The sequence below is a fragment of the Necator americanus genome, chromosome IV, assembly GCF_031761385.1.
Source record: "Necator americanus strain Aroian chromosome IV, whole genome shotgun sequence".
NCBI classification, from domain to species: Eukaryota; Metazoa; Nematoda; class Chromadorea; order Rhabditida; family Ancylostomatidae; genus Necator; species Necator americanus.
In genome coordinates this window covers 15,019,964-15,046,906 of record NC_087374.1, presented here as the reverse complement: position 1 = coordinate 15,046,906, position 26,943 = coordinate 15,019,964, and the positions used below count along the sequence as shown (strand labels likewise).

Below are 26,943 nucleotides of genomic sequence, written 5' to 3'. Positions count from 1 at the left end.
TATTCTTTCCAGGAAAGATTTCCACTACGTTTCTTATCCGGCTCAATGCGCCCAATTTCAATTCAGTTGCTGTGTGCTGTTGAGTTCTGTGTCGATTTGTATGGAAACAATCGTTCTTGTAGCTTTCAGTTGATGCTTGTTCGCCTCATTCCATTTCATGTTCGCTAAACGATTCTGTCTATCCTCAGTTTATTACAATTCACGAGATGCTGTGCTATAGTTATCCATCTTCATACGCTGTAGTACGTGCTGCTAAAGGTTACAAAGCTTCTCAAAGAAAGATAACTTTTTTGACTTGTTTTGACTCCATTGCATCGAAGACTTTTTTCCCTTCAATGTGTTGTTACAATGTCCAATTCTGATGTGTAGTGTCAAACTCATTCAAATTAAAAAAGTCTGTAAAAATATATCGCAGCATGTTCGGAAAAGAGTTCTGTACTTAAACCGCTACCATCTAAGACTTCTAGATTCTGTCTTATGTCGCGTCTTTAGTTTAATTTTCCTCCAGTTGGAGGCAAAAGGGAAGGTGTTGAAATCCCTTTCAGATGCACTGACGCGCACTATTTTCCCAGAATTATCGTGGTTCAAAGTGCTACAAATCGGGGTCGGAATTATAGCATCCTAGATGTGCTAGTGTGTACTCGGACCGAATTCGAAGTAGAATAATATTTTTTCTTCTCTGCAGAGTTACCTCTCACATCGGAATTTTTCATGGCTGCGGATAGACCACAGCTTATAACACCACAGTAAAGAATCTGGCTCACAACGCAAACAGTTCATGTTGCTTTTGAAATTATAAAATTTTTAAGGACTGTAGATTTCGACTAAGTTGTGAAGAAGGAATTAGACAGGAAGAGACGTACCCTTCTGCATCAAAAATGCGTTATGTGTTGTCAGGTGGTATTGTTTCGAATTTTTGTCCTTGTCACGAGAGAACTTTCGATCTCCGGGTGCTTTGAATTCTGTTCCCGGTCGGCCGTAGTTAAAAACATGCGCCTACTATCATGTCTGATAAAGCTTCCAAATGTCATACCTTCTGCGAGAAACCTCGGAAAAATATGAAGGAAGTGTTACATTTCAGCCAAAAATCAAATTGACTTTTTTTGTTTACTATTGATGTTTACACTCCTTTTGTTCCTCTTCTAACTAAGCAATAGTGAGCCAGTAAACACATCAACCCCATTTACCGTAAACTGTGGCGCTAAAGCTGTTCGCTCTGCATGTTGCGACCTTGTCGTGGCCGTGTCGACAGCGGTCATAAAGTCGCTGGCTCGACAACGCGAGCAGTATTCAGAACGCGGTTAAGAAGTCTCGGCCGCATACCTCGATCCGCCATTAAACCAATTCTCGCCTCCATCTTCCCCTCACATCCGCCCTGCCGCGCTTTTTGCCATCAACTCGCCTGACCTACTTCACTTCATCACTCACTTCGATGACACCGCAGATGCGGCCACGACCGATTGCGTCGTTTCCGTCGTTGACGCGTCGAATAATCACTGTATGTAGCCTGCTAGTGGGTTTTCGGATTTTAGTAGCACGTTAGATGCTTGAAATATAACTCCTTTTCTTGTTTCACTTTGTTTCTTACCACTGATACGAAATTATTTATCTTTTCACTGGTAATATCAAAAATATTCGCGTGAAATATGCTAGTTATACTTATAAAATATATTAGAAAGAGAACCATGACCAACCACAAATTTTATCAAAAGTTTGTCAGAATCACATGCATTACGCCTTTTTCGTCTTCTCCCGAAGAGTTACTGATCTTGCTGTACGTGCGTAACTTCGTCCTCCTTCTTAAGTATCAAACAGCGGAATTTCAACCGAAATTACTACATCATTTTTCATTGGCTTTGGCCGAATAATTCCTCCAACACTTTGCTTGATTTTTTCACACATCGTTGTTCCCTTCAAATGGAGTGTTAAATAAAAGAATAAAAGGAGTAGATTTCAGCATTTGTGGTCAAGTATTGGTAGGTACATAGGATTTGTAGAACTTAAATAATTTGCAAGTATCAGGAAAAAAAAACGTGAGGCACTCTTTAAAATAGAAAACATGGTTTAAGAGCCGTTAACTTATCAGTTTAGCTAAACAGCTTTTTACGGACATAGGTTGGTTTTTAACTGTTTGCCGCCGTATAAACTCGAGCACGAGAAAGAGAGAGCAAAGAAATAACAACCACATTATTAGTGTTTTTATCTCGCGTCAATCCCACAGGCGTAAGCAGTTGCATCACTTGATAAACTAATCGGACTGATGCTCTTCATCCATCTGTTTTCTGGATTTATTGAAGAGTTTTCGCGTTTTTGATGGGATACTTACAGTGTAGGTGACGAACATTTGCGTTGCTGAAAAAAAAAAAACTTTAGAAATTTTCACGAACATTATCTTCCACAATCCCCCTACAGTTATGAGACGTTGTTTTTGAAGATGTAAAATTAGGGAAATGGTTAGTTTCAGAAGGAAAGCAGATATATTTGTTGTTCAGTTGTGGAAAACTCGGTTTTAGTAGGTGTTTTTAGTAGGTAAAGTACATATGAATGCATACAAATATGCTTTATTTAGTTACTATTAAATTGTCGTTTGTAGCTTATTATGTATATCTAATTGTTATAAGGTGCGATCATACTGGTATGAATTTACGAGTATTTCATAACACGAACGCTAAGGTGTAGAAAACAAAATGAAGGATGAGTAAACATAAATTACAAATAAATATAAAATCGGCGGGAACGTGAAGAACTAGGCAGAAATGCGGAGTGAAGTAAAATAATAAATAGAGGAAGTAGTAAATGACAGATCCATTGTTAAATTATTATTTAGCAGCACCACCTCGACAGATCTGATCTATTGAAATAGCCGGGTGACCTTCTTGTGACTTCGCGTTGCGAATCATTCAAAGTTTAGAGACCGCGTCTCAGAAGACCCGTACGCTCCGTCCGTCTCCCTTCCCTATACAGTCCGATAGTGGACAACCGTCTGATTGAAACTCGATGCGCGACATTACATAATTGGATCAGATGCGATCATACTGGATGGCAACAGATGGCGGATAACTGCTAGCAGGGGGGAGTTTTCAAGTTTCTGCCCTGCTCTGTTTGTAGAGCGGTGTATGTGCGTAAATACATTTACGGACAACAATCTGCAGTGCTCATGCTCTGTTCGAGCATCTTTTATATCGTTTTATTTTTTTTTATTTTATATCGTTCAAAATGACCATAACAAGTAGCGAAAATGAAAGCGTGCATTGAAGTTTCTTTGCTTCAATCGTGGGCATCACTGAGAAACTGACAACTGAAGAGAAATCGAGACCTTTCAATTGCAGAGTTCGTAATAGGACTGTTTTAATATGTGAAAATGAAAAATAAAAGAAAAATATGATTTGTTGCGATTCGCCATTTCTTAAGGTTTTTCTATTCGCATTTCTAGGGTACCCTTTCCAGTTTTACTCTGACAGATCATTGATTTAGAAATCTATCCTCTGGAAATTTGGTTTAAGGAGAATTTCTAACAGCCCATGTGCCCTAAGTGTTATTTCAAAGACTCCGAATTTTGCAGAAAAAAACCAGTGAAGAGTTTTTTTTCAGCGATCTGTTCCCATTTCAACTGTTCCAATTTTTAGCTAATGGCTCGAGTAGATCTTAACAACCAGCGTTGAGTGCTTGTTGCCCAAACCTGTTCCGCGTCGGAAATTTGGGGAGCGAAATGTGTGTTGTTTGAAACTCGCATATAATACGGTAATTTATCTGCATGTATGCGTAGTTTTTTCTTCAAACATCGGTGACTCAGTGAAGCACTTTCAAAAAGTGTTTGAATGGTGTGTAAACTCGCACTAACAGATGATTTTCTTCACAAAAAACCCTTTTGTCTTAGTCAAGCTAAAAAAAGCTATAAAGTTAAGCAAAGGACGTATAAGCTGAATTGAGAAAGCTATAAAAATGAAAAATGCATTACATTCGTACTATTGCTGGAGACTGGTGGATTGTTAGGCGCCTTCCTTGTTCCCTGGCTGCTTCCTTTTCAGTTTATCAGTTGTTTTCCTTTTTTGCTCGTCCATTTCCGTCCCTAACGATTCCTCCACCATGAAACTTCCCAATTGCCCTTGCTGCGCAGCCAGATCTCCCGTCTGATGGCTTCTCTCTCTCATGGTCACTTCGATGACGAGTGGATGCCCAGTTGCGCAATGCTTTTGCGAGATACATGCGCGACGTCGGGGCTTGGCCACGGCCGACCGCCTCGTATCCAGTTCTCCAACCTGCCCCCGTGCGCATGCTGCTTCCACAACTAGCACACGAATGTTTCTTAGTTGCTTTCATGTTAGTGTGCTTTTGTGTACGTGGTCGCTTAATGATAAGTTATGCGATGTGAATATTCGAAGAAAGAAGGAAACGTGCGTTCGCATGGATTGAAAATCGGGAAGTCACCGTCAGATGCGGACGACGACGAGTCAACGGCTATCTCGGACCGGACAGGCCACATGGTGCCATAACCGGCTCGCTGCCAGATTACTCCACATCGCCCATAACGAACAATCGGCAAAAAGTCAGTACAGGAAGGCCAGTCGTCGCCGTAAATGTTGTGAGATACTGAGGCATCGTACATTAGTGATTTAAAGAGACAGCACAAGAACTTCAAATCAGGTTGAGGATACCTTAAAGCTGAGTAGAATGGTAAGGATAAAAGGAAGCGCCTGGGATTTCCAAACTTTCGTTAGGTTATTCTCTCTACTAATTTCCACCCAATTCTTCGCTTTGTCCTGTGATCATAAACTTCCAACTGTTCACTCTCGTCGGGAAGATTAAGGTAGTTCAAAGAATAACGATGGTGGTCAATAGATGTTTGGAGTCCATTGCCGCGCTATGTTTAAGAATCCCGAAATCTTGAAATTATTTACGAGATAGTCCGAAAGCTGAATGAGGAGTCCGAATTTCGTCAAGAATCTCACTTCGCAATGGTGACAATTTTTCCGTGACCCCAATAATATGAACAAACGTGTTAATTAGTATGCGCTCGACACTACTTGAATAAATTTTAGAAAAGAAGTTACTTATTGCTTTCTCGCTACCTTTATCAAAGTTGAGCTAATATTTATTGATGTTTGGGTCGTAATCTGGCTTACCATCCCCTATTTTTGTTTCGTTTTCAGAATTCTTTCAACGTTCTTGCAAGGTCCCTTTTCTGGCTTCTGTCAAATCGTCGCTAAACACTTCGTGGTTATTATCTGCCGAGTGCTGCTGGCTAGTCGTAGTCATCAACTTCTTACGCTGCAGCAACCACCGCTTCCAGCGCTTCTGCTACTGACCCGCTCTTCGGCAAACCCGTTTCAACTAGCCGCCAGCAGCTTTGGGGTGCAGTGCTGGTTGCTGGCCTCTGCGCTTGTTACATGTGCAACTAGTTCGGGCCATGGCGGTGGTTGCGGCCATCATCTACGTAGGGCTTTCAGGCGTTCAGCTCGAACTCGTTTCGTCTCCTGTAGTTGAGTTGCTACATCATCGGCTACCGACGATGGTCGCCGAGGCGTCAACGATCGTCCCGCCCCAACACCTCGCGGCGATTGACCAACACAATAGCGTAATACGACGACAGTAGCCGAAGCGCAACACGAGTGGCTCCGCCCATTTGGACTAAGGCATCTTGGCTTCGGCAGCCGGAATGGATGCCCGCCCTTGTCGGGGCTGGCTAGCCGTCGTATTTCTTTTGTGTTGCAAGTCCACGATGGGATGTGTCCTTCCTGGTCCGCGCAGGAAGTCGCTTTTAAATTCTTGTTGCTGTTTAGTTGCAGTGGAGTTTTAAGGCGTACCTTACAGGTTTTCGAAAGCGTTAATAACACTTTGGTTCCTTCCATTGAATCTTCGCATGAAACTCACTTTTAGCAAAATTGTTCTGGAAAGTTCTGTGTTCTACTTCTAATACCCATCCCATTTCAATCTTTCCCGAAATGTTTCACCTAGGAACAATGGGACCTACTGCTTGATTGTTTAGAACGAACTATTTTAGGGAAGTCTATCCCAAAAAGGATATCTTGCCAGCGATGTCATGTTATATTTTTATTTTCTTGCAAACTCTCTTTTGACCTCAGAAGAAGAAATAAGCAAATTTAAGTCGTGGAATTTATCTTTTCTTTCTCTCTTCCTGCATCTTCTTCTGATCCGTGCCTCATCGGATCCCAGAATATTGAATCTCTGATCCTTGTTCTCCGTGGACGTAATCCGTTCCACGTCGCCGTTCACCTCTCGAACTCTTGACCGCCCCCTCTATCTCACGTTTCCATGCGATCAACTTGAAACCACTTCCATGATCTTCTTCGTCTCTCACTTTGAAAACACTGTGGCATTATCCTTTTCAGTGCGGAGAAACCTTGCTACTTTTTGAATCAAAATCCATTTCTTCCGAAATCACCTCTCAAAGTTAGTGTGTTGTTAGTGATATTTTAATAGTTGGAAAACGTCCTTTCGTTTCCAACGCTTCCCTTTGCTAGTTTTTCATTTTGCGGTTATTTTTTCTTGTTTCCATTTATTAGAGAGGAGCAACGCATTATTTGTGTTTATCTGAGTTTTGCCTTAACGTCGCATCTTATCGCCCTGTTCTTAATTTATTCCCAAGTTTAGCAAGCGAGCTTGACAATTACGTTTTCCCTACCATTTTCGAAGTGTCAGTAATTCAGTGAATTCAAAAGCTGTTTCTCAATGTTCCCAGTAAATCTGTTCAATACTAACATCTAGAGAATTTTCTTTCTTTTCAATAAGGAGACCCACACTCAATTTCTGGAAAATGCCAGTGACACTCCTCCTTTTCCGAAAAATGCGAATAGAAGCCTTTTATCAATAAAAGTGAGTGGAAGCAGTACCTTCACTTCCCCGGTACTTCCACTACAGGCTTTCCACCTCTCTTTCACTCGTGCGTACCCGCAGCTCTACTTGCTGAGATGAAGGATTAATTCTCGTCCTCTTCTATTCATCTCCTCAACTCAAGTACTCGAGTAGTCAATCCGAACCTCACATCTCGTTTTCGCCTCCCGAGTCGTCGCATGCATGTATTCGTCGCTGTCCGCATGTTTGTGTGTATGTGTATGTTGACCAAGGCGTTCCGTGCCGAGCGAGACGAATCTAGGCTATGTAACCATCACGTCTCTACTGGCCGACGTCTGTTGGACCTTCAGTCTCCAGTCCCGTCTCCTTGTCCTCCTATTCGGTTCGTGCATCCCATCCGTCAGTCAGTTGCTCGGCGCGCCTAACCAAAATGCTAATTCGTTGTCATGTCCGATGCTACGTCCGTACCTACCGTATGCCATACTGTAAACAACACTCAACTCTATTTATACCACGGAGGCTGCACAGATAGTCCATGTCACTTAGGGGCCATTTTGTAGCGCATCAAATCGCTGTTATTTTCAGTATAGGTGTCGAGATGTATTTCTGGTAGCAGGTGCTGCACGAAGTGTCCAGAAGTTCAAGAGGTTGATGTAACTCAATTTCTCAACTCCAGCTCTAAAGCTGCGAATTTTTTTTACTTTTCAAAATTGTGCTCGATTGATTCCGGCGATGTTAAGAGAGCTCATGTACGCTCAAATATTTTTCTCAAATATCAAGTATCAGTATAGGGGTCAAATATCAAGTTATCTAGAAACTCTAACTTGTGAAATTTCTGATAATTTTCTCCGTATCTTCGGAACCACGAATTTATTTGTACTTCTGTACGTCTCCCTTTCTTACGAAAAACTGATCTTGCGATTATCACAAATCTTCTTCCTGTTGTCTTAACAGTTCAACCTGATTTCCACGAGCCCTTCCGGATTCTGGCCTCAGAAACATTTCTGATTTTTTTTTTTGTATTCCTCTGAGGATAACAAGTTTATGGCATAATTTTTAGGTATTCCATGGTATTCCAAATTCTCTACGTTTGCCGTAATTTTGTGTGCATGCTTAACAGCTGTGCCGTAATCCAGCGGGTGGGCAGGGCTTATTCTATCCTGGGACGCTGTTGCTCAACGCTTATACGTCTCGTTGATTCACAGTCGTGATACTGCTATCTAAGTTCCATCCTATACAGCTCTAATGCTTCACTATTCGCTAGCATGATTAGTACCATTGAAACGAGGTTTTTACGAAATTCCTGATCTAATCCTAATTTAGGCTTGCGATGCTGCAGTTACCGCAGCCGGGTTCGTTCTCATCATTTCCGTCAGCGTTCGCGGCATTTGCCTCACAGTTACAGTCCCCTCATTTTCAGGTGATTTTGTAGGGATTATCTAAAATATTTGTTTGAGCGCCAAGTGATTTCAGTCGTTACTGCAATCGCAGGTGGCTGTGTTGCAATCGCAACACATCGCAGCATTGCAGACGACAGCCGGCACAACCGCTTCGGAAGGGAAACCGAGAATGGTAAACCTTAAAGAGAGTTTTTTTTCCGGATACATGACTACAGTACATTGTATAAAACAATTCTAGAACTCTGAATATACGATGCCTCGAAAACGTGTTGGAGGTTCGACGATGAAAACCGCGAAGGTGCGTTTTTATACACCAGGCCGCCAAAGGCAGATGATACACAGTTGCTTGGGAAGAATATGGAAAGGAAATCACTCTTTGTGTTTTCGGCAGCGAAAAAGAGACTAACGTTTGATTTATCGAAACTATTTCCATGGCAAGGGATTATATTCAAGAGCCCCTTTTGTGTTTGAGGCTTTTTGTTTGAATTTTTGCCACCTGTTTGCGAATATCTTTCGTGATCCTTTATGTTTTGGTGAGTCTTGCGAGAAAAAAAAGACAACAGACAACAGCTGTTCAAAGATTATTGCGGTGAGATCACGATTTTCAGCTTCATTTTATTTCCTAATCTTAATTCTTAATCGAGCTCACCGCATCTGGAATGGTGACTAACGTTCTCGTCGGGAGCAACTAAATTCGATCCCTTAACGCAAACGATTTGTGTTATAATTGCGGATCTGCCTGTGTTTGTCATAGCGCCCAAAGTATACTGTGGACTCTTTCGTCATTTTTTATTTTTTAGAATAATTTTTGTGAGATTTCCTTCTTAGAGAAAACAACTTAGTTCATATTACTCACTTTTCCTCTGCCCGACGTTTTGTCGGAAGTTCATGGGTTCAAAGTCTCAATCTTTTTAATTTGACATGGGGCGATTGGGCCACTGTTCAGGTGGTACAAAATTTCATTGATGGGCTCATATATACTATTCAGATTCAAGGGGAGAATGTTTAGAATAACATCATTTCTGGACAGTCATGTGAGACAAGAAATGACTATGCTAAGATGCAAGATCCAGAATTCCTCCCATAGCTGTGTGACCGGTTCAAATCTCATTGCAGGTATGGCGATTCTTCGACGAACTGCCCACGCCAGAGCAGGCAGCCGAATGTCGGCTATGTCGGAAGAAGATCAAAGCCACCAATAGCAGGTTCCTTTTTGTTCGATGCGTTTTTTTTTCGCGCGCTCCCTCCCTCTCTCCTGTCGTAGAAAAGTTCTTACGAGAGGCCCCTTAGGAATTGGCGCACCGTCTCATTCTTTGGACCATCCACGATTTTCTGAGGCGCGACTATTCAATCTTATCCATGAAGAATAGTCACCACAAGCATTTCTCGATCTCGAACATTCCTTTTTGACAACGCGAGTGTGTGTTCCACAGGAAAAGTAACAAGAAAGACGAGCAGAAGATGAGATTGTTTACCGAGGGTGGTGCTTCCTCTCGACTCCTCTCTCTACACGCCTGAATGAATTTAGGTTATAATTTATGGAAAAATACAACTGCAGCAGTGGAGATGTTGTTGTTTGAGCGGAAAAGCACGAACCACGGCGATCGCCATCTATTCTGATATTCTCAAAACAAGACACCGCTTCGTCTAGTATTCTTGAGCTGTCTTTTGTGAGCAGCCGAGCACGAGATTCGACGTTGTCGTCGTGTTCGCAAAAACACACCGTCCGAAATCGGCAAGGCCGTCGAGTAGTTGGTGCTTTCACCAAAATAACCAAAAATCTCGTGCATCTACCCACTAGCAATTCCTCGACCCTATCCATCTGTTAAAGTCTCGCACAAGGAACCAAATCTTGAGAATATTTAAAAGTTTTCGATGAAGAGCATAAGTTTACTTTATTTCAGCACCACAGGAATGATCCGTCACTTACGAAGTTGTCATGTGCAGGAATATCAACAAGTTCAAGAAGCCCGGCAATCCACTCTCATTCTAAAAATGGGTAAGTGCGCCGGGTTCTGGAAATTCTTCTGAGTTTCTGTCAGAATTCTTCGGTGAATTTTTAGAAGAACTTAGGGATTAGGATGAAGGATAGGAAAAATGTTTGAATTTTCTTTAAATAAAAAAGACCAGTACGCCTCTGTTTAATTTTTCTAAGTGTGATTTCTCATTAATGAGGTCCTTGTTTCTCTGGATTCAGCACATCTTGTTAGTTTCCCGCGCTGTTCACCAGTCGCGGCCCGCACTTTACTCACCGAGTTTCCATTATTAACGGTGTCTAGAGGTTGCGCAATGTGAGTGGTGATCTCGTCGTGATCGTGTCGTCCATCTCAGAAGTGAGCTGGTCGTATTGCCGGGCCGGCGACGCCTGGACCAGGCCCCGTGTTTCTCTCCGCCCGTGCCGCTGCGCCAATGGGGCCTGCCGCTGGGACCGCTTTTAGACTATTCGAAATGGTCTCGATGGACCGGTTCATCATCGCCCAGTCAGCACAGCATGTTGAACAAAGACTAAGACTGGCTAAGATGCGTACGCACGTACGCAACACGTTACGTTGCGCTTTTTCTAAAGGGAGATTCGTATCAAGCTTGGATAGATTGGAAAAAATTGGATAACGAAGAAATCACCGAAGAAGAGCACAGCGTAGAGGGTGTCCCACTGATAATTATACTCATATTTGAGATTTACATAAAGTAGAAGTAGGCTTAAAATAGAAAAAGATCAATAAAAACAGTTTTGAACACTCCCTTAAAACAACGCTTTGCACCATTTTTCTTCACCGTTACAACAGTCCTCTGGATATTTTCCTTCCAGTTTCATTTTGCCGTTTTGTTGTGCGGTAGTTTTAGTTAGTGTTTCAAGCGATAATGTGCCAAAACATTTCTTTTTAGTTAGTATTCTACGAAACGATCTTCTAAAAGAAACTAAAATGCTTAAAAGGTACGATGTGGTAAGGAGCTGTAAGGAATTCTACTTGTACCTAGAAGAAAACTGCAGTTTTTGTAGATTTGGCCGGCATTAAATCCTTTGGTTTCAGGAACCCCTTTGATGCAGTGTAACTTTCGAGTCTGGGCTTCTCGAGGATTTCACACACAACTTATCCGTGCGCTTAGCTTAGTTTGTAAAAAAGTAAAGTACAGATAAAAAGAAATAGAAAAGGAAACGTTCCTTAGTAGGTAGAACAACACTTTAGAAATGGTACAAGTTTCTTTTTTCTTCTCTGTTTTCTTTTTTTTTTGGGACAAGTTACATGTTTTCTGAATTGTAGCTGATGATTAAAACCAAGCGTACCCCTTGGTGATTCATCTATGAAACAATCCATAGAACCGAAATTCTTGAATTGTAATTAATTTCTCCGGAAGAAACCTCTGATGATCCTGATTGTAACCAAACAGGGGTGGAAAAAAGAAACAACGAGTGTTTGAATTTCCGCCCGAAGAATTGAGCAGTTCCGATAAAGTACTGTATAGTAACCTATACGCCGTTGTCCACTCACCGTTTCGTTTTCGAATAATTGTGATGATTTCAAACTGGTATAATGATGCCTGTTCGGTGGACAATTGGCCTTACTATCAGCTACTGGAAACCGGCTGCTCGAAGCGCAGCTGTTCGTCCTCATTGAATTTAGAATAATCGTCGTCGATCGCAGGTATGGCGCGCGCCAGCTGCGCGATGATGGTTAAAACTCCTGCAGATAAGGCGTTCCATTTGAATCGCTATGACGAGGCGTTCGAAGAAAAATCATGTATGAAAACTCCTTTAAAAAAATCGAGGAATTATCCTGGCGGGAGAAAACTCAGAAGCGAATTTGATGGATTGTTAATTTTAGAAGAGAAGGCTAGAGCCCAATTGTTGAGAGAGATGAACACCCAGGTGGCATCGACCATGGTAGCGCATATCAATAAGAAAGCGTCGCCGGAACCACAGAAAAGTCCCTCTGGTACGAAAACTGGATTTTTTCTCGATACATTGAGGATCGAAGCTATGAAAATTTTCAGCCTCCTCATCAGCGAGTGACACTGCATCCTCGGTAGCGTCTTCGTTCTTCGGACCTGCATTACCTCCTCTCCCTCCACTGTCTATCGCTCCTATGGGATTGCCGGCTCCTAAACCGGTGAAAATCTTTGCACAACCAATGGCGATCAAACAAGAAGCCACAGAGGTTAATGCTTTCCATGTGATTCTTCGAATTTTCACCACGATATTCAATTTTCCCACTCTTTGACGGAAGTTATCCGCCCCCCGAACCTCGATTTCTCTATTATTCAGGTCGAAGATGACGTTCACGAGCCGACTGATCTTAGCGCAAAAACGTCCGCCTTCGCTGCGCTCGGCCAGAAAAAACGTACGGAAGAGATCGAGAACGATATAGATCAGAAAAACGCATCAAAATCGCGACATTTTACGCTACGTCACGTCGATGAACGGAAGATTAACGCGCAGGTAAGTAGACCACGATGATCTATCATGATGCAATAATTTTATTGGAGTCAACGAGAACTGGCGACATTATAACCACATTCATTCTATGAGTTCCATGGAAGCACATCGTAAACGCTTCTCTAATAATGCGGTGAAACGTTATTATATAAACCGTTTTATCAACTTTTAACTTTACTTTACTCATCAAATCACCCCATTGACTCGTGAAAACATTAGGAGCACCTATGTATTTCTGTGAGAACTTCTTTCAATGGCTTGATGCAGCTGTGTTACACCTTCTTACTCAAACTGGAATCAATTCTCACAAATCTTGGAACGTTAAGCGGGTTGTCCGTTGGGAATTCTCCTATTTTCAGTACACAAGCGAAGACGTTTTATTTCTTCTTTCCTTCAAAAAATTGGAAAGATTTGATGCTTCATGTCAGTCATATTTAGCCGAATTTTCCGATGAAAACTCTACGTACCAACTATTCTCGTTTTCTTACTTTGCTTTCCTGAAATAGAATTGTGTAAATATCAAAACAACAAACGACTGTCACCTTGAAGAACTTCTCTACCGTACGCTGGTACGGACGATCCTCCAGTGGAATTTCGGACGATCCATACGTCCTCTATTGATATGCCGTGATAGGATCGGCAGATGTTCGACTGCTTTGCGGACGGTCAGCCGGCTGACTCCGACTGCGCCTACGTGTCTCTTTTTTCTCGCAGAGGAACATTGCCTATTGACTCACATCGCATCGCAAATGCAGGTGCAAGAGCTCCGGGAAATACAAAACACCAAACCGCCGCTCTGTCAACTGTTGGAATCTGAGAGAGAATCCATGAGACACATTTATGTGGTCTTCGGAAGGGATTGTCGTTGAGGAGAGATAAGGACGTAAATTAATGCACATTTTGGATTAAGCTTCAAGTTCCTGACGATTTTTTTACTCTCTCATTGTGTCGATTACCTACAACCTGTACTGTGTGCATGAACTAATCAAGTCACGTCGCCAAAAAGGACCTGATCGAAATCTAAGATAAACAATTCTCGACAAAATCCCTCAAACTTAATCCTGTTTCCATTTTTTTGGATTTACCCAACAAATATGAAAACATTTCGGATGTTCTTTTTTTTAAATAACGTGTTTAGAGCTTCGACGAAAGGTTCTTCTGATTTCTAAATAACACCTGCTTCTTATTTTTCATTATACATAATCGCTGTGAAATCTGCAAAGTTTTTTCATAGGGTTTCTCTACTGTAGGTAGCTGAAAATAGTAATGCTGTGCCTCATTTTTTAATTACATACTTTGCAAAAATCACAAATTTCCATTGTTTTTCCCGTCAAAATTTTTATTTCCAATTTTTTCCGTCTCCATCTTCTTTTTTTCTCATTATTTTCTCATTAGGTCAAAGACTCCCCATAACTAAGAAAATGTGCTTGCATTTTGTGAGGGAAAGAGGCTTCCGTTGTGTAGGATTCACGACGGTTCTGCTACCGTCCGCAGAAATCGTTTTCGCGAAATATGACCGTGTTATGCTCGACATCCTTTTGTAAGACCATGTCAGGTCCCGCGGCGATGTCACAGTATCACTGCCAGCCTCTTCTCATTCTGCCACATTTTCTTTACTGGCAAATTTAGACAATTTCCCTATGTGACTTTATACTTCAGTGCTTTATTTCAACTACTCACTGAAAAACTTGAAATTCAGAAGATGTGGAGGACATTTGCCACATTTTTTTCCTGCAACGTTTAGGGTTTTTGTACTTGAGGTCTTTTGATAAGCAATATTCAATTTAATTTGTAGTTTGCTAGTTTCTGAAATATTGCTCTTCCGAACTACACTACTAGCTGGCATGGATCTTTTTGTTTTTTTTTCGCGCAGGGCTAGATCTTGAAGCACGAAGCACAGTAACGAATCCTTTTCCACTTATTGAAATTTGTTATTTCAAGAAGGTCTTGAGGTTCGCGAATAAAAAAGTAAATAAATGAACAAACTTGTTCTCATTTAGGAAAGCTGCGGAATCATTTTAAGTGGTTTTCAGTCTCCGCTCTTTCGCTTCTCTGTGCCTTTTCAGTCTTTTTAGTTTCTTTAAAACGTTCCCTCTCCTAATTTTCTAGAAAATTTTTGATTTGAAGCGCTCAAAGCTTCGAAGATGAATTACTCTTTCTTCATCTCACTGGTATTACCCCCTTAACAAATCTCAAAACAAACCAATCTTTTCAGTGAGATCTCTCCGTCTGTCCGGAATTTATTTCAACGCGACTTTTGCATTCTTGGGTGGCTAAGTACGCATGTATGCAGCTCCCATAGCGTCAGCGTCCTCTTCGTTTGGTCAATTACCGTATAATTGAGGTGCGAGCGCGCTCCCAGCCCAGCGAGATCGCTCGTTCCATGAGGCGCGACCGGTTTATCGCCCTCGGCTAGCTCCAAATGTGAATCTCTTAAGTCGTTCAACACAAGCACAAAGCTACGAACAGTCCAACTGGACCTTGGGGAAATAGAAAAAGGTATTGCAACCGAGTTCTGGTTACAAACATACAACGGATGCAAAGACAGTTTGCAAGTGTAGACTCTACTTGTAACTGCACTGGATTCCAATTTGGATGCCCTTTTAAATTCTGCGAAAATAAATAAATAACCTATGAAAAAAAGGCAACGTATATTCTTTTCTTATGACTTATATTCTTCACCGTAACGTTCCATTTTAGCTACCACACTAGAGCTAGAGTTTATGTTGTAAGTCAATGATAAAAATCGATGGAACTCCTGTCGATATCTCCTTCAAAATATGCAAAATTAGGGCAATTTTGTACCGCAGACGCTGCCTCAGCCCAACTCGTTTTGGAATGCTTCAAATATGAATTAATTTCTATCAAAATTGCCTTTTTCTGTTCTATTTTTTGTGAGGTTCTCATGATTTCATAATTGAATTCCTTCGCATGATTCTTTGAACTCACTTCCCCCTTATCTCATTCCTCTACTTCCTACCTCGACTTCCAGTCGGCCGCTAATAACCGGCCAGTGGGCTATTGTTGTTTATGTCTTTGCAACAACAGCGTAACCAGTTGTGGTCGCCTTCCGACGGCCATCCGATCCCTTGGCATTAGCGCCCCGCGCCCGACGAAACAGGCTCGAGTGGGTAGAAAAAGAAAAGAGAAACGTTATAGATAAGAAGACACGTTTCTACTTGATTGACTGGCAGCTTAAAGGGTGGACATATGTACGAGGTAAGGAGAAGAAACGATAGGAGACCGGATCCTGATCGTTGTCTTCTCATCGCGCGATAGCGATTGTACTTCCTCTCTTGGCCTAATTCCTCGGACTAGGACGATTAAAAACAGCAGCAAATTGAGCCAGGCAAACCCTTATGAAATGGATAGCAGGTCCGGTGGAGAACAGTATCGGAACTTTAGTTGTTTTGTTTCCACGAGTTCCACTACTAGAATAAATTTGGGTTCAGTTCGATGAAAAACTTGACTTTTGCTTCTCTCCAGTCGCAAGTGCCTTCGCAGTAACGTAGTTTGTACATCTGACAAGCACAAAATATTACTTTAAAACCTTGAATGCGGATCAATCAACAACCGCGCGGACCAATCCACACCACGACACAACAGTTTACACTCCCACGTTGCGCATGTAATGAAACGAAAGCACGTAAAGTGAAATAGCGATGAAATTATGCATTCCAAGCAACTCCACGCCTTCACGAATAATGATGAAGTCCACCTTACGAGCTTCTATTTGATCACTAATGCAGAGTGCATCGTTTTGTTAATTGATAACCCAAAGTGATCTACCTGCTTTGTCGAGCTGCGGATGTTTTTCCAGGTGCAGTTTTGCCTAAAAGGACTTTGTGCTAGATCTCTTTTGTTACAGCTTATTCCCTCATTATTAGAGCTGGTTATCGAGCAAATATCTCACCCGATATTTTTATGCTCCTGTTCCATCCTGTACTGTAAAACTGTGTTCCATCCTGCACGGTACTGTGAAAACTTCTACGTAGACTTCATGGAACTTTTTTTCGTGGAAGTATGTGGAAAACAAGGTTTTTCCTCACTCATTAGCTGACTGATCACATCTTCTGAAGTTTCCCAAGCGATATTTCTTCGTAGACTTGTTGAAGTGCGCTAATAGTATTCGCGTGAGCTGAAAATTCGTTGTGTTAACAGGTTGCCGCCCAAAGAACCCATAGGTCCGTGAATTTCGACAGAATTAGATTCGACTTCTCTTTGGAATACTCCAGATTAGACTCTCCTTTGATCCTTGTTCAGAATTGTGATCACGGTAGAACACTGTAGATTGGATCTGAAACTCTGGCTTAGAAACGGTGTTCAGGATTTTTTTCTTCTCCTTTGTAAACGTTGTATTGCAGTAGTCGTGATACTCGTTGCTCATTATTATTTGTACCTCAGTCCTCACTAAACTTGATATTTGCATGAAATACTTTTTCTTCAACACAGTAGTTTATATCCTGCGTTGTATTTCGGATCAATTCTGCGCAATTTTTTGTCGTACGTTGTTTAAAAATGCAAAAATGTCGTGAGATTGCGAAGAATTGAATGTGAAAGTTGAAACTGATGGCAATTATGTGATAGTCATTGATTCGGACCTGATCGATATGCTGCGATCTCTCTGAATCAATGACTATCACATAATTGCCTGGAAGATCTCTCCTCGAAGACTACTTTTTTACCCACATTTTAAAAATTACCAGAAAGATTGTAGTTGTCGAAGAACTAAGTCAGTAGAGTGTTACTAATTGCACAATTCGCTCTGATTCCATGGTATTTTTTGAAATTGTGGACTGCAAGTTATGACCGTAAACGAAGAAATGGAATGCTTTATTTAGGGCGGGTACCTTAATAAAACAAATTAAGATATTAATTTGTTTCGGATGGTCGGTTATTTCAGTTTCATAGAAACTACTGCAATCATATGTACGGCTACTAAAAATTCCAGTCTGTCCAGTCTGGACATCCACTAGCTTCTTCTTTTCTTCCTCTTCCTCTTTTTCCTCCCCCGAGCCCGCCCAAACACGTTTCGACGTCCCTCTGATCGCGAGGCGTTTTGATTCGATTTCGTTGTCATAGCGTTGAAAGCTTGCCATTGTTCAAGGTGACCTGGTTCTGAGATGATCCTCGTACGTGGGTGGTCAGTGAGTCGGTCGTTTGGTCAGCCGTACGTGGATTTCGATCCGAATCGTATCCGATACGCATGCATCATCGTCGAAGATGAGAAGCTTAATAGCTTCCATGCACACACGCTTCACAATAATCACAACACAACACTCGAGGAAATGATTTTTGATATTTATACAACATTTCGTGAATTTCTGGAGATTTCTTCAATGCGTTGCACAACAAGAGATCTCCTGTAATTCTGTCCGAGTATACTACCTAGTTTTCGTGCAACGAACGGAATGTTTTTATATACTATATTGTTTCCGAATCAAAGTATCAGTTTTTATCGATAATTTTGGTTGAATTTTGGTGGTGAAAGGTGAACTTTAAATATTACGAATTGATTAGTTCCAGTTGGATCAAAACGACCTGAAGTTCGGTGCAGTTGCGTAGGCGGCGCGGTGAAACTAGCGAATATGTACAATTGAGGTGGGACCTTCGCTATCTCCCCTCGGACTGCAGAGTAGAGCCAACCACTCTTTCCGCAGCTGAATTTTAGGCCGTTGTGGAAGGACGGGACAGCTTTTTCGAAATCAGGTTTCCGGGGATGGGGATTTTTATGGTTAGGAGCTTTTCACCATTAGTCAAAGGCCAGGGAAAATTTGGGACTGTGACGGTGCAAACACGGAACTCTCCTGGGTATCTGAGTCACCCAGGGACACTCAAATCCGTTCATCTGCACAACTCACACGGAAGAGTGGGCGATGCAGTTGTGCCCTCATAAGACGAGGGGGATTTTTCTGACGGACTTTGACGGAACTTTGGACGTATTTTCTTCTTCTCTCCACATCGATAGATAGAAGAGAACTGACGTACCTGAGTTCTATGATCCTCATCTGATCCTAACCATACGATTTCATACGACAACGACTAGCCGAGGAAGTAGTATAGTTGTATTAGGGTTCCCTGTTGAGGTCGGTACACAATTTGACGTCTTTTTTGTAGATTATTATAAATTTTGGACGAGTTATGGGTGTGCTAAGCACACATTAATTAGCAAAAAAAATCCCTTTGGTTTTTCAAGCATTCATCGAATTCGATGGAAATATTGTTAAGGTGAAGATTCACGGAGAAATCATGACTTTGATACATTTGATCTTTACCTCGATCGTCCGATCGCAGTCTTGGTAACGTACGTAAGAGGCCATGATTCGAATTCGATTTGAATTATTTGAATTGAACATATTTTAATAGAAGCAACAGTGCGATCTATCTCTGAGATTTCCAATAAATCCTGCTAAAGTTCTAGTATATGCTATGGGTTGTTTCTAAAGCAATTGTCCTTTTAAGCGCTTTGTTGCTGTTAACGGAAACTCATTAGGATTCGCTTTTTTCAGATCGCTATGATGATGCTGATTGATCAGATCCCATCGAAAATTGTCGACGGACATGGTTTTCGTAGCTTGATGAGGTAAAAACATCGATCAGACGTTCTGCATAAGTTCATTCTAATACGGGATTTTCTCTTCCGATAACCTGCTTGGGAAGGGAATGACGGTGAAATGAATTTATAGAAGTCCGTAACGTACACCGTTACAAAGTATCCTGTAGCACAAAAGATAGAAGTGTAAGCATAACATCGTGTTCTTTGTTCTTCGATTGGGCAATTGTGCAGAATTTGGCAGCTGACAAAAAAGATCTCCCTAATTCTTCCCTTAATGAAGCGTCACGTAGCAATTTATCCCAATGCCTTTTCTGCCGAGTAGATCTAGATAGGAATTTGGTACTGCAAATCCAAGCAGCGTGAAAGTTTTGCAAAAGTTCGTTGGTTCTCTTACGGTAAATATTTTTTCCAGCTTCCTCCTTCCTGAATATCCTATGCCTTCCGCTGAATTATTCGAGTCCACCATCTGCCCAGAGGTGATCACCCAAATACAGCCTCATTTATCAACATTATTCGCATCGAATAAGTGAGTTACAGTTCTTTCTAATATCTTAATGTAATGTTTTTTGTGCACCAGCACTTCGTTCTAAATAATGCGTTATTTGACGGAGCAAGTGAAATTGTTTGCGTTGACAGAAGGTAGTTCGAGAAGATTCTCTGCAGTTGTTTTCATTTCGTGCAATTTTTACAAATCATGCGAGAACTGTGTCGCAACAGCACAGCTGCGTTCCTCTCACATCGACGCGCCCGGCCACCTCATTCATCACCCTCCTCAGCAGGATCGTCGTGCACTTGACTGTGCGCGCTCGACCGGTGCAGTTTCGAACACGATCGTCGAGCCTGATAGGTCTTTGTTGCGTTTCGCCTTGTGCGCTCCTCCGTTCACCTCACTACCTCGGCAGGGATGCCACCCGAAAGAATGACAAAGTGTCTGTGGTCGTGTCGCCCGTCTTCTCGGCAACCTCTAATCGCACAGCATTCGAGAAATCACACGACAACACGCGGTCGCACCTAACATCAGGGACAAGGAAACGAGAGTGATCAGAGAGTTTCTTTATTCCTGAAGTGACAACGAGAAACTATCAGTCTCTCTTTCTCTGTAAAACGTTAGCTCCAGGTTAGGAGCCAGAGTCATACACCTCCTTCCTCCGGGGGAAATCGGACGGAACGCAACAACTTCAACTTAATTAACTCAGTTGCCTGCGTTGTCGCAGCACTGTTCCACAGGAGTGCAACGGAGGGATCGAGTGCGATCGGGCTGAATTCCACGTCGTCGGTGCCCGTGTTGGGTGCAGCTAACAAATTCTGGATGCTTTCGTTAGCGGAATACATTAGCGAACACTAGTGGAATAGTTTCTGTAGAAACGTAAGCGTAATATGAGTAGTCGCGCTAGAAAAATTGTACTCAGGTGCTTGTTGAGTCCAAGTCGAATTTTTGAATGTCGAAATATGCAAGAAGTGCAGTTGTCATGATTACCATTTTGGTAATCGTCATGATGGGACCTCGTTTCTAGGATAGCTTATTCTAAGAGAGATCTCCTCTTTCTCGTTTGTTACTGGGTTTCTGCCCACAACGGTCCCTTTTTTTTCTTACTGCCTTTCATCTTTGTTATGATTTTTTACCTTTTCTATTCAATACATGGAGAGCCTTGAGTGCATAAATAAATAACTAGATCAAGCAGAAGAGGGAAGCTCTGATTAATGCCCGGAACAACGTCTTCATATTTTCAAGTAAAAAATCCAATTGTAATTTTTTAATGATAGTATTCTAGTTTCAGCTCTGAAGAAAAACTTCGAGTACCTTACTTTGACGACTTCGAGTTAAAGATTGTTAACTGGAAGTAAAACCAAACGTAAATGAAGTAAAACTGTTTTGGCTCTGCAAAATATAATCGTGAAAATGATGAAAGTCTGTCGTTAGCCGGACGTTCCGTTTGAAATGTTTACTCATTTGTCTGTGAATACACAAATACTCACACACACAAAAATACATACAGAAGGGAGAGTTCGTTACTATAAAACATGTATTTTTTATGAAGTGTAGCGTTTGTTTGTGGAATAGAAACATAGAAACAGATGCCGATTTCCATAGTAGGTTTTCCTCATCATATTTGTGATAATGTGAACTGCTTTTAAAAAAAGTGATGTGTAATCTTATTCGTTTGAGCCTCTTTGTATTTCTACACGCTGCAACTCCCTTTTGTAAAACTCAACAACTTTGTCCTGTCTTTTTTCTGCATCAACATAGTATCTACGCAAACACCGAAAATTTTTCATCCGTATACATGCTTACTCTTCTGAAACGATGGTCACACTGTAAAAATTTCCGTAATGCATTACGCTGCAGAAAAAGGACTTTTCCCACAAATAAACCTATAACACATGGTGGTTATCTATACGTACTTTAATTTTATTATTACAGTCCACACCCGAATCCATTCGAATCGCTGATGCAGGTGCTGAAGAAACGACATTCGTCGGTTGATGACTGTAACAGCGTTTCATTCGACACCAATGCTTCAAAGGTGGAGTCAGACGAGTGGAATCTGAGTGAGAGCAATACCGTGGATATGTGGCAATACGTTCTGACATTTAGACACCAAAACAGGACGAGGATAGCGACAGTTCCTGCTCTGTAGAAATCGACACAGCCTTATCACCGCTTGTAGATGCCTTCATTGAGTATGTGGGCCGATTTTCTTTTTCAAAGGTTCGGATTTTTCATATTGGCTGAAGGCGCGTTGGCTCATATATTACGGATACATTTAATTAAACAACGTATTGACCAGTATAGACTACGTAGCATACAACCAATAATTATACCAGGTAGTAAGAAAGCTCGCAAAACATTCGGCCAGTTTTCTCTTACATTCTATTTTCTCAGTTCTGAAATATGAGGTTAACGAAGCGTATGTCGCACTATTTGTATGCTTAGGATACGCGTCGTTACGTTAACCTTATGTTCCGTTTTTTATGAGTAGATATTGGTTATAGAATGTTTGTTTGTGTAAATGAAAACAAAATCGGTACTACATCACAACTATGCATACTATTCAAAAGTAATGGAACATACATTTATAGTTGTACATGCAAGTTCGTGGTTGTTGGTAATTTGGGGACAACTCATTTAATCTATTTTTTTAGTAGTTTATGACGACCGTAGGGGAGAATTCGAATGAGCAATTACTCAACGACAACATATCGCGAAATTGATTATGTTGGAATATCTTAAGAAAAAGATAGGGTTAAAGGTGTAGCTTACGAGCATAAGCCTGTATAACTGCTCAACTCCTCGTAGTCCTAAAAAGCAGCGTGGGAAACAGCCTTTCTGTGCGCATTTTCCAACGAGACCTCTTATAACGCGCTGCCCTTATGCCCGCATCGCGAGCGCACATTAATCAGTGAGGTTTCCACAGCGGCCTACTTTCGTAAAACCAATGGATGGACTACCGACGGAATCAGCCGTGTACACACACCTGCCGTTATAAGGTGTCTCGTAGAAAAATTCGTGCACGGAGAAGGTTTCTAAGGACGATTTGGACGAAATAAAAGTGAACGCGCTCTTACTGGTAATCTACACTCGTAATGCTATCTTTTCATTAACAGATCCCAACATCGTGAATTTCGTGGTATGCTACCTTTAAAGGCATCACTCCACGAATTTGAGGTGGTGCGGATCTCAGGCGGAGTATTCGTATACGGGATAGTAGATTATGGGGAAGATGGTGATTCCGTCAATTTCCTCCTAATTGCCGTAAAAAACGGCCCGGAAGATACGGCTTCGGGCGTTCTGGCACACTATTTTCCACATGGAGTTCGATTGCTGCGCGCCAGCCTTGTGCGGCGTCGCATCTTCCGGGCCGATTTTTACGCCAATTAGCAAGAAATGGACGGAATCACCCTCCTATCCATAATCTACTATCCCTTATAAGAATACTCCACCTGAAATCTGCGCCACCTCAGATTCGTGGAGTGATGCCTTTAAACTTCAAGCAACGAAATCAGTAGATCGGTAGTAAAAGGAATGTTTGTGATGATAATGAGGTACTCGTCACGATGCAGTTCGGATCGCACCAGCAGCCATTCGCCCTCCACGTTCTCGTGAAAACTTCCTCAAAATGATCGTTTCAGGACGAGATAACTTCGTTGCTGACCGTATGCCATAGTGTGTTCGGGTATTTCGAGGATCGACCTGCTCTCATGGCCGAACTGTCGCTTACCACACCTACAGCTGAACCGGAGCAACCGGCGCTGCTTCGTGATGTGCTTTTCGTCGCCGAACATGCCGAGAGTATAAACGCATACATTCGTGCCACACCCGATATGGCGCTGTTACCGATCTCCGACGCTCAGTCGCAGACACTCGCTGAACTCGTACGTCTCGTTAGGAAAATCTAATCGTAATAGTCGATATATTGATCTGTCCATCATTGTAAGATTGCACTGTATCTGTACATACTCTCTTCCACGTAGTACTAGCTTTAACTTCTTCAACATATACATGTATATTTAATCAATAACTGTTAGCACATTTGATCGTTGATCATATGCCTCTCAACCAATCAATATATAGATGAAGCCCCTGTCTGTTAAAATAGTTGTATCAGAGAGTGTGTATGTATGTTGTAGCAGGAAGATGTCAGCATTCCGTCATTTAGCATCGGTTCCTCATTTCTCCTTCTTTCAATTCACAGCTTTACTATTAGCTGATTATTACAACTCGCTTTCCTATCGATTGAACCAGTAGATTACTAGTAATCAGTATTAGTGTCTTTAGGTATTTATAACTATCTGTAGTTCTTGCACGGTACTTATATAGGTTTTGCAGACCAATGCCACCGTCATTCTTGCCTTTCTCATGAGACCACCTCTTCCTCGATTTCTTTGGATATTAATTGGATTGATTTTTTGAACGCAACAATGTCGGCTATTTAAATGGATAAAAATATTAAGTATATGACGAGGCGAAGCACAGCTTGAAGAAGAAAACAACCCGTCGTTACAGTAATTTTTGAGGAATTTGAAAGTTCCTTGCGTGATGTCAATTAGAAGCACACACAGATTACGCCGTGGGACCACATCAAGTACAGTTGGATCAAAACGACACGAAGATCGCTGCAGTTGCGTAAGAGGCTGCTGTCGGAACAGTGCGGTGATGCGTAGCGGTTAGGATCAAGGAGGGCACCGTTCGTCGCTGCTGTTCGCATGATCCCATTTCTATTCCAAAAGCTAGATCCACTGCTCCGCATCGAGCGCAGCCGCTTACGCATCCGCACCGAGTTTCGTTTCGTGTTTGACCCGCTTATACCACTCTCCTCCAATTTTTGTTCTTGTTTCCCAGTCCATATTCTACTCCATCCATGGAATTCAGGATTTTCCTTCCAGGATCCTGAACCCTTTTCTTCCTTCGCCCTCGAACATCCAACAGCATATGCGCAAGCGCTTTCGCCACTTTGTTTTCTTATCTCATTGGTTCCGTATCACGAGGAGAAGAGGATCACATGATGCGATCTCAGTGCGCAAACTGGGACATAAACTTTGACGATTAAAGTCTCCTCTCTCTCGTCTCAGATCCTCATCTGACAAAGTTCCCTCGCGAAGCATTTCTGCAGAAATGGTTTTATTCACTTAATTAATCAATATCAATGTCTTCTTCCGCTGTACGCTCCTTTCACTTTTCCTTTTGGTCTTTTTGATCATTATTCTTTTCATCTTCGTTTTTCTCCTTTTTGTATGCCTGGTCATCTCAAAATAAAACAAATGCTGTTGCATCAGAGTGATTGCAGTCTGCAAAGTTCGCACGTCCCGTGAAAATCAGCGCTCATACTTTGTTCATAGTCATCTGATAATTTCGTCTTCAACAGTTTAGTGATGAAGTTAACGAGTACAACTTACTAGCGGCCTGCATTTCTTTTACTCCCTCGTGCAGATCAACTGAAAACGAAAACTCATATGTTCTACCTACGATGTTACGGGAAAGAAAAGTAACAATCGTTATGAAGCTAACGTGTCGCTTCCTTCGTTGCCTGGGCGCCCTCCTTCATTTTCTCTCCAGTTATTTCTGAAATAATATGCGGATCTTTCACTTCAATCGGAAGTGATTGGTGGAGAGATTCCAAACATGAAAATCTCTCCGAAAGTTGGCTTCGGATAAACATTCCTTATTCTTTTTCGTATTCGGCTGCTCTCGAACCGCTGGGAGTTGGAATCAATGTGAGACCACCGCTTACGCAAATTCACACCTCAGGTCTTTTTTTACTCGACTACATTGCTTGAAACTAGAGGAAAGCAATTTGAAACGTACGCGAATATGCAACTTACTTGCTATTTGCTTCGTTTTCTGTGCCCCTACACTCATCTTGTCACCGGTTATTTCTAAAATTTAAGCCTTGGAACAAATTCTGGTAGAAGATGGAAAAACAGTATTAGTGGCTATTTCCAGCCAATAATCTCTGTGGTACGATTCAAAAGAGTATTTTGTGGTAGTATTCTGTATAAGATCCACATAAGGGAAACAGGCCATCTCCGCTGCGGAACTGACCCAGACAAGCACTTCAGAGTGGTAACAAAGAATTCCTGTCATATTAGCTGGTAAATCACTAGTGATCTTACTTGCAGCCGCTTTCAGATGGTCTAGCATGACTAAATGCTCCTTACTCTACGCAGTTAAGAACACTAACAGCAAAAAACATCATCTTCCACACTCAAGGTGAAAATGAAAGTGATATCTTCTGTATCATTTACCAGTTGTTATCAAATGATTTTCTCGACTTAAAGGCAGCATACCACGAATCTGAGGTGATGAAGGAGTCTGTGAGAAAAGCTAGGGAAGGAATTGTAGATTAGACGATCCATGGTGGTTCCGCTGACCTCTCCCTTTTTGCCGTAAAAAACGGCGTGGGAGCCGCTTTAGTTCCTATACATACATGTTCCTTTCCCCTCAGTTGCTTATTCACTGGTTTGATTTTTCTGGTGAGGAGACATCACTGATCTTCGATCGCTCGCACTTGGATACAGCGCGTGCACAATGGGTGGCGCGTTGCAACTGAAATGATAGTAAAAAGAACCGAAGTCTTCCGTTTTTATGACGATCAGAGAGACCGAAACCATTCCGGATCCCGACCCATCTCTAACTTTTCCCGCTAATTTCTTCATCACGCCAGATTCGTTGTAGCTCGCATAGAACCCATCGACCCCCATCATATACTGCGGGACTTGACGTTTCGGCCGAATTCTCAATCCACGCTCTTCTCCTCAACACTCTTACTCGACAATGTCCAGCAGTTCATCGTCTGTAACGAAAAGAGAGTTGTTCGTGAAAAGATTCGACACTCAGTCCTGGAATTCGATCTTTTGCGTCGAGCTTCGGAAGTGTGAACGACAGCAACTTTTTGCAATATTTGGGTAACACAACACCGCCAAATAACTGCGCAATTCGTATGGCTCGTAGCGAACCAAATTCGTTCAGTGCAACCAGGGCCTCCGCGAGAAGGTGGCAATCAGACTCGTTCTGTACCCTCGTCCAACAGAATCACAGATTAACGTGTTTACAAGGATATTTATTAAATCCAGGTTATATACATACTGAACCCAACTAATATCACGGCATCACATTGTAATATGCAATCAAAAAAATATCATTCAACAACGCATCGATAACATGAGGCTCCTTGACATAATGCTATACTTCAGTATAGACGAGTATCGAAGACATGAATTCAGAGGGAAAAATGAACTGT

General features: G+C 41.8%; 4 protein-coding genes across 8 annotated transcripts; 1 reads left to right on the top strand and 3 right to left on the bottom strand.

Moving 5' to 3' along the window:
- Positions 1-4,032: 4,032 nt before the first annotated feature.
- RB195_001330 (uncharacterized protein) lies at positions 4,033-4,275 on the bottom strand (the record flags this gene model as incomplete). The annotated part of the gene is made up of 1 exon (XM_064198065.1): positions 4,033-4,275. One exon carries the CDS (start codon positions 4,273-4,275, stop codon positions 4,033-4,035), a length of 243 nt encoding a protein of 80 aa, XP_064053946.1.
- A 1,151-nt stretch (positions 4,276-5,426) lies between these two features.
- Positions 5,427-5,849, bottom strand: RB195_001329 (uncharacterized protein; the record flags this gene model as incomplete). Its single annotated transcript, XM_064198064.1, has 1 exon — positions 5,427-5,849. One exon carries the CDS (start codon positions 5,847-5,849, stop codon positions 5,427-5,429), a length of 423 nt encoding a protein of 140 aa, XP_064053945.1.
- A 1,182-nt stretch (positions 5,850-7,031) lies between these two features.
- On the top strand, positions 7,032-23,602 carry RB195_001328 (uncharacterized protein; the record flags this gene model as incomplete). Of its 3 annotated transcripts, none has more annotated exons than XM_064198061.1 (14): positions 7,032-7,195; positions 8,137-8,233; positions 8,287-8,385; positions 8,452-8,511; positions 9,330-9,418; positions 10,118-10,212; positions 12,038-12,148; positions 12,207-12,370; positions 12,478-12,651; positions 19,158-19,231; positions 19,617-19,730; positions 21,627-21,729; positions 21,801-21,914; positions 23,336-23,602. In XM_064198061.1, 14 exons carry the CDS (start codon positions 7,032-7,034, stop codon positions 23,600-23,602), a joined length of 1,725 nt encoding a protein of 574 aa, XP_064053942.1. The 3 variants fall into 3 exon arrangements, with proteins under 3 accessions (XP_064053942.1, XP_064053943.1, XP_064053944.1); XM_064198063.1 differs by having other exon boundaries at positions 7,074-7,195; XM_064198062.1 differs by lacking the exons at positions 7,032-7,195; positions 8,137-8,233; positions 8,287-8,385; ... (4 more) ...; positions 12,207-12,370; positions 12,478-12,651 and adding an exon at positions 16,457-16,468.
- Positions 23,603-24,875: 1,273 nt separating this feature from the next.
- Positions 24,876-25,844, bottom strand: RB195_001327 (uncharacterized protein; the record flags this gene model as incomplete). 3 transcript variants are annotated; one of them, XM_064198060.1, is made up of 5 exons in its annotated part: positions 24,876-24,949; positions 25,100-25,138; positions 25,212-25,265; positions 25,526-25,579; positions 25,817-25,844. In XM_064198060.1, 5 exons carry the CDS (start codon positions 25,842-25,844, stop codon positions 24,876-24,878), a joined length of 249 nt encoding a protein of 82 aa, XP_064053939.1. The 3 variants fall into 3 exon arrangements, with proteins under 3 accessions (XP_064053939.1, XP_064053941.1, XP_064053940.1); XM_064198059.1 differs by lacking the exon at positions 24,876-24,949 and adding an exon at positions 24,976-25,046; XM_064198058.1 differs by lacking the exon at positions 25,817-25,844 and having other exon boundaries at positions 25,526-25,562.
- Between the last annotated feature and the right edge of the window lie 1,099 nt (positions 25,845-26,943).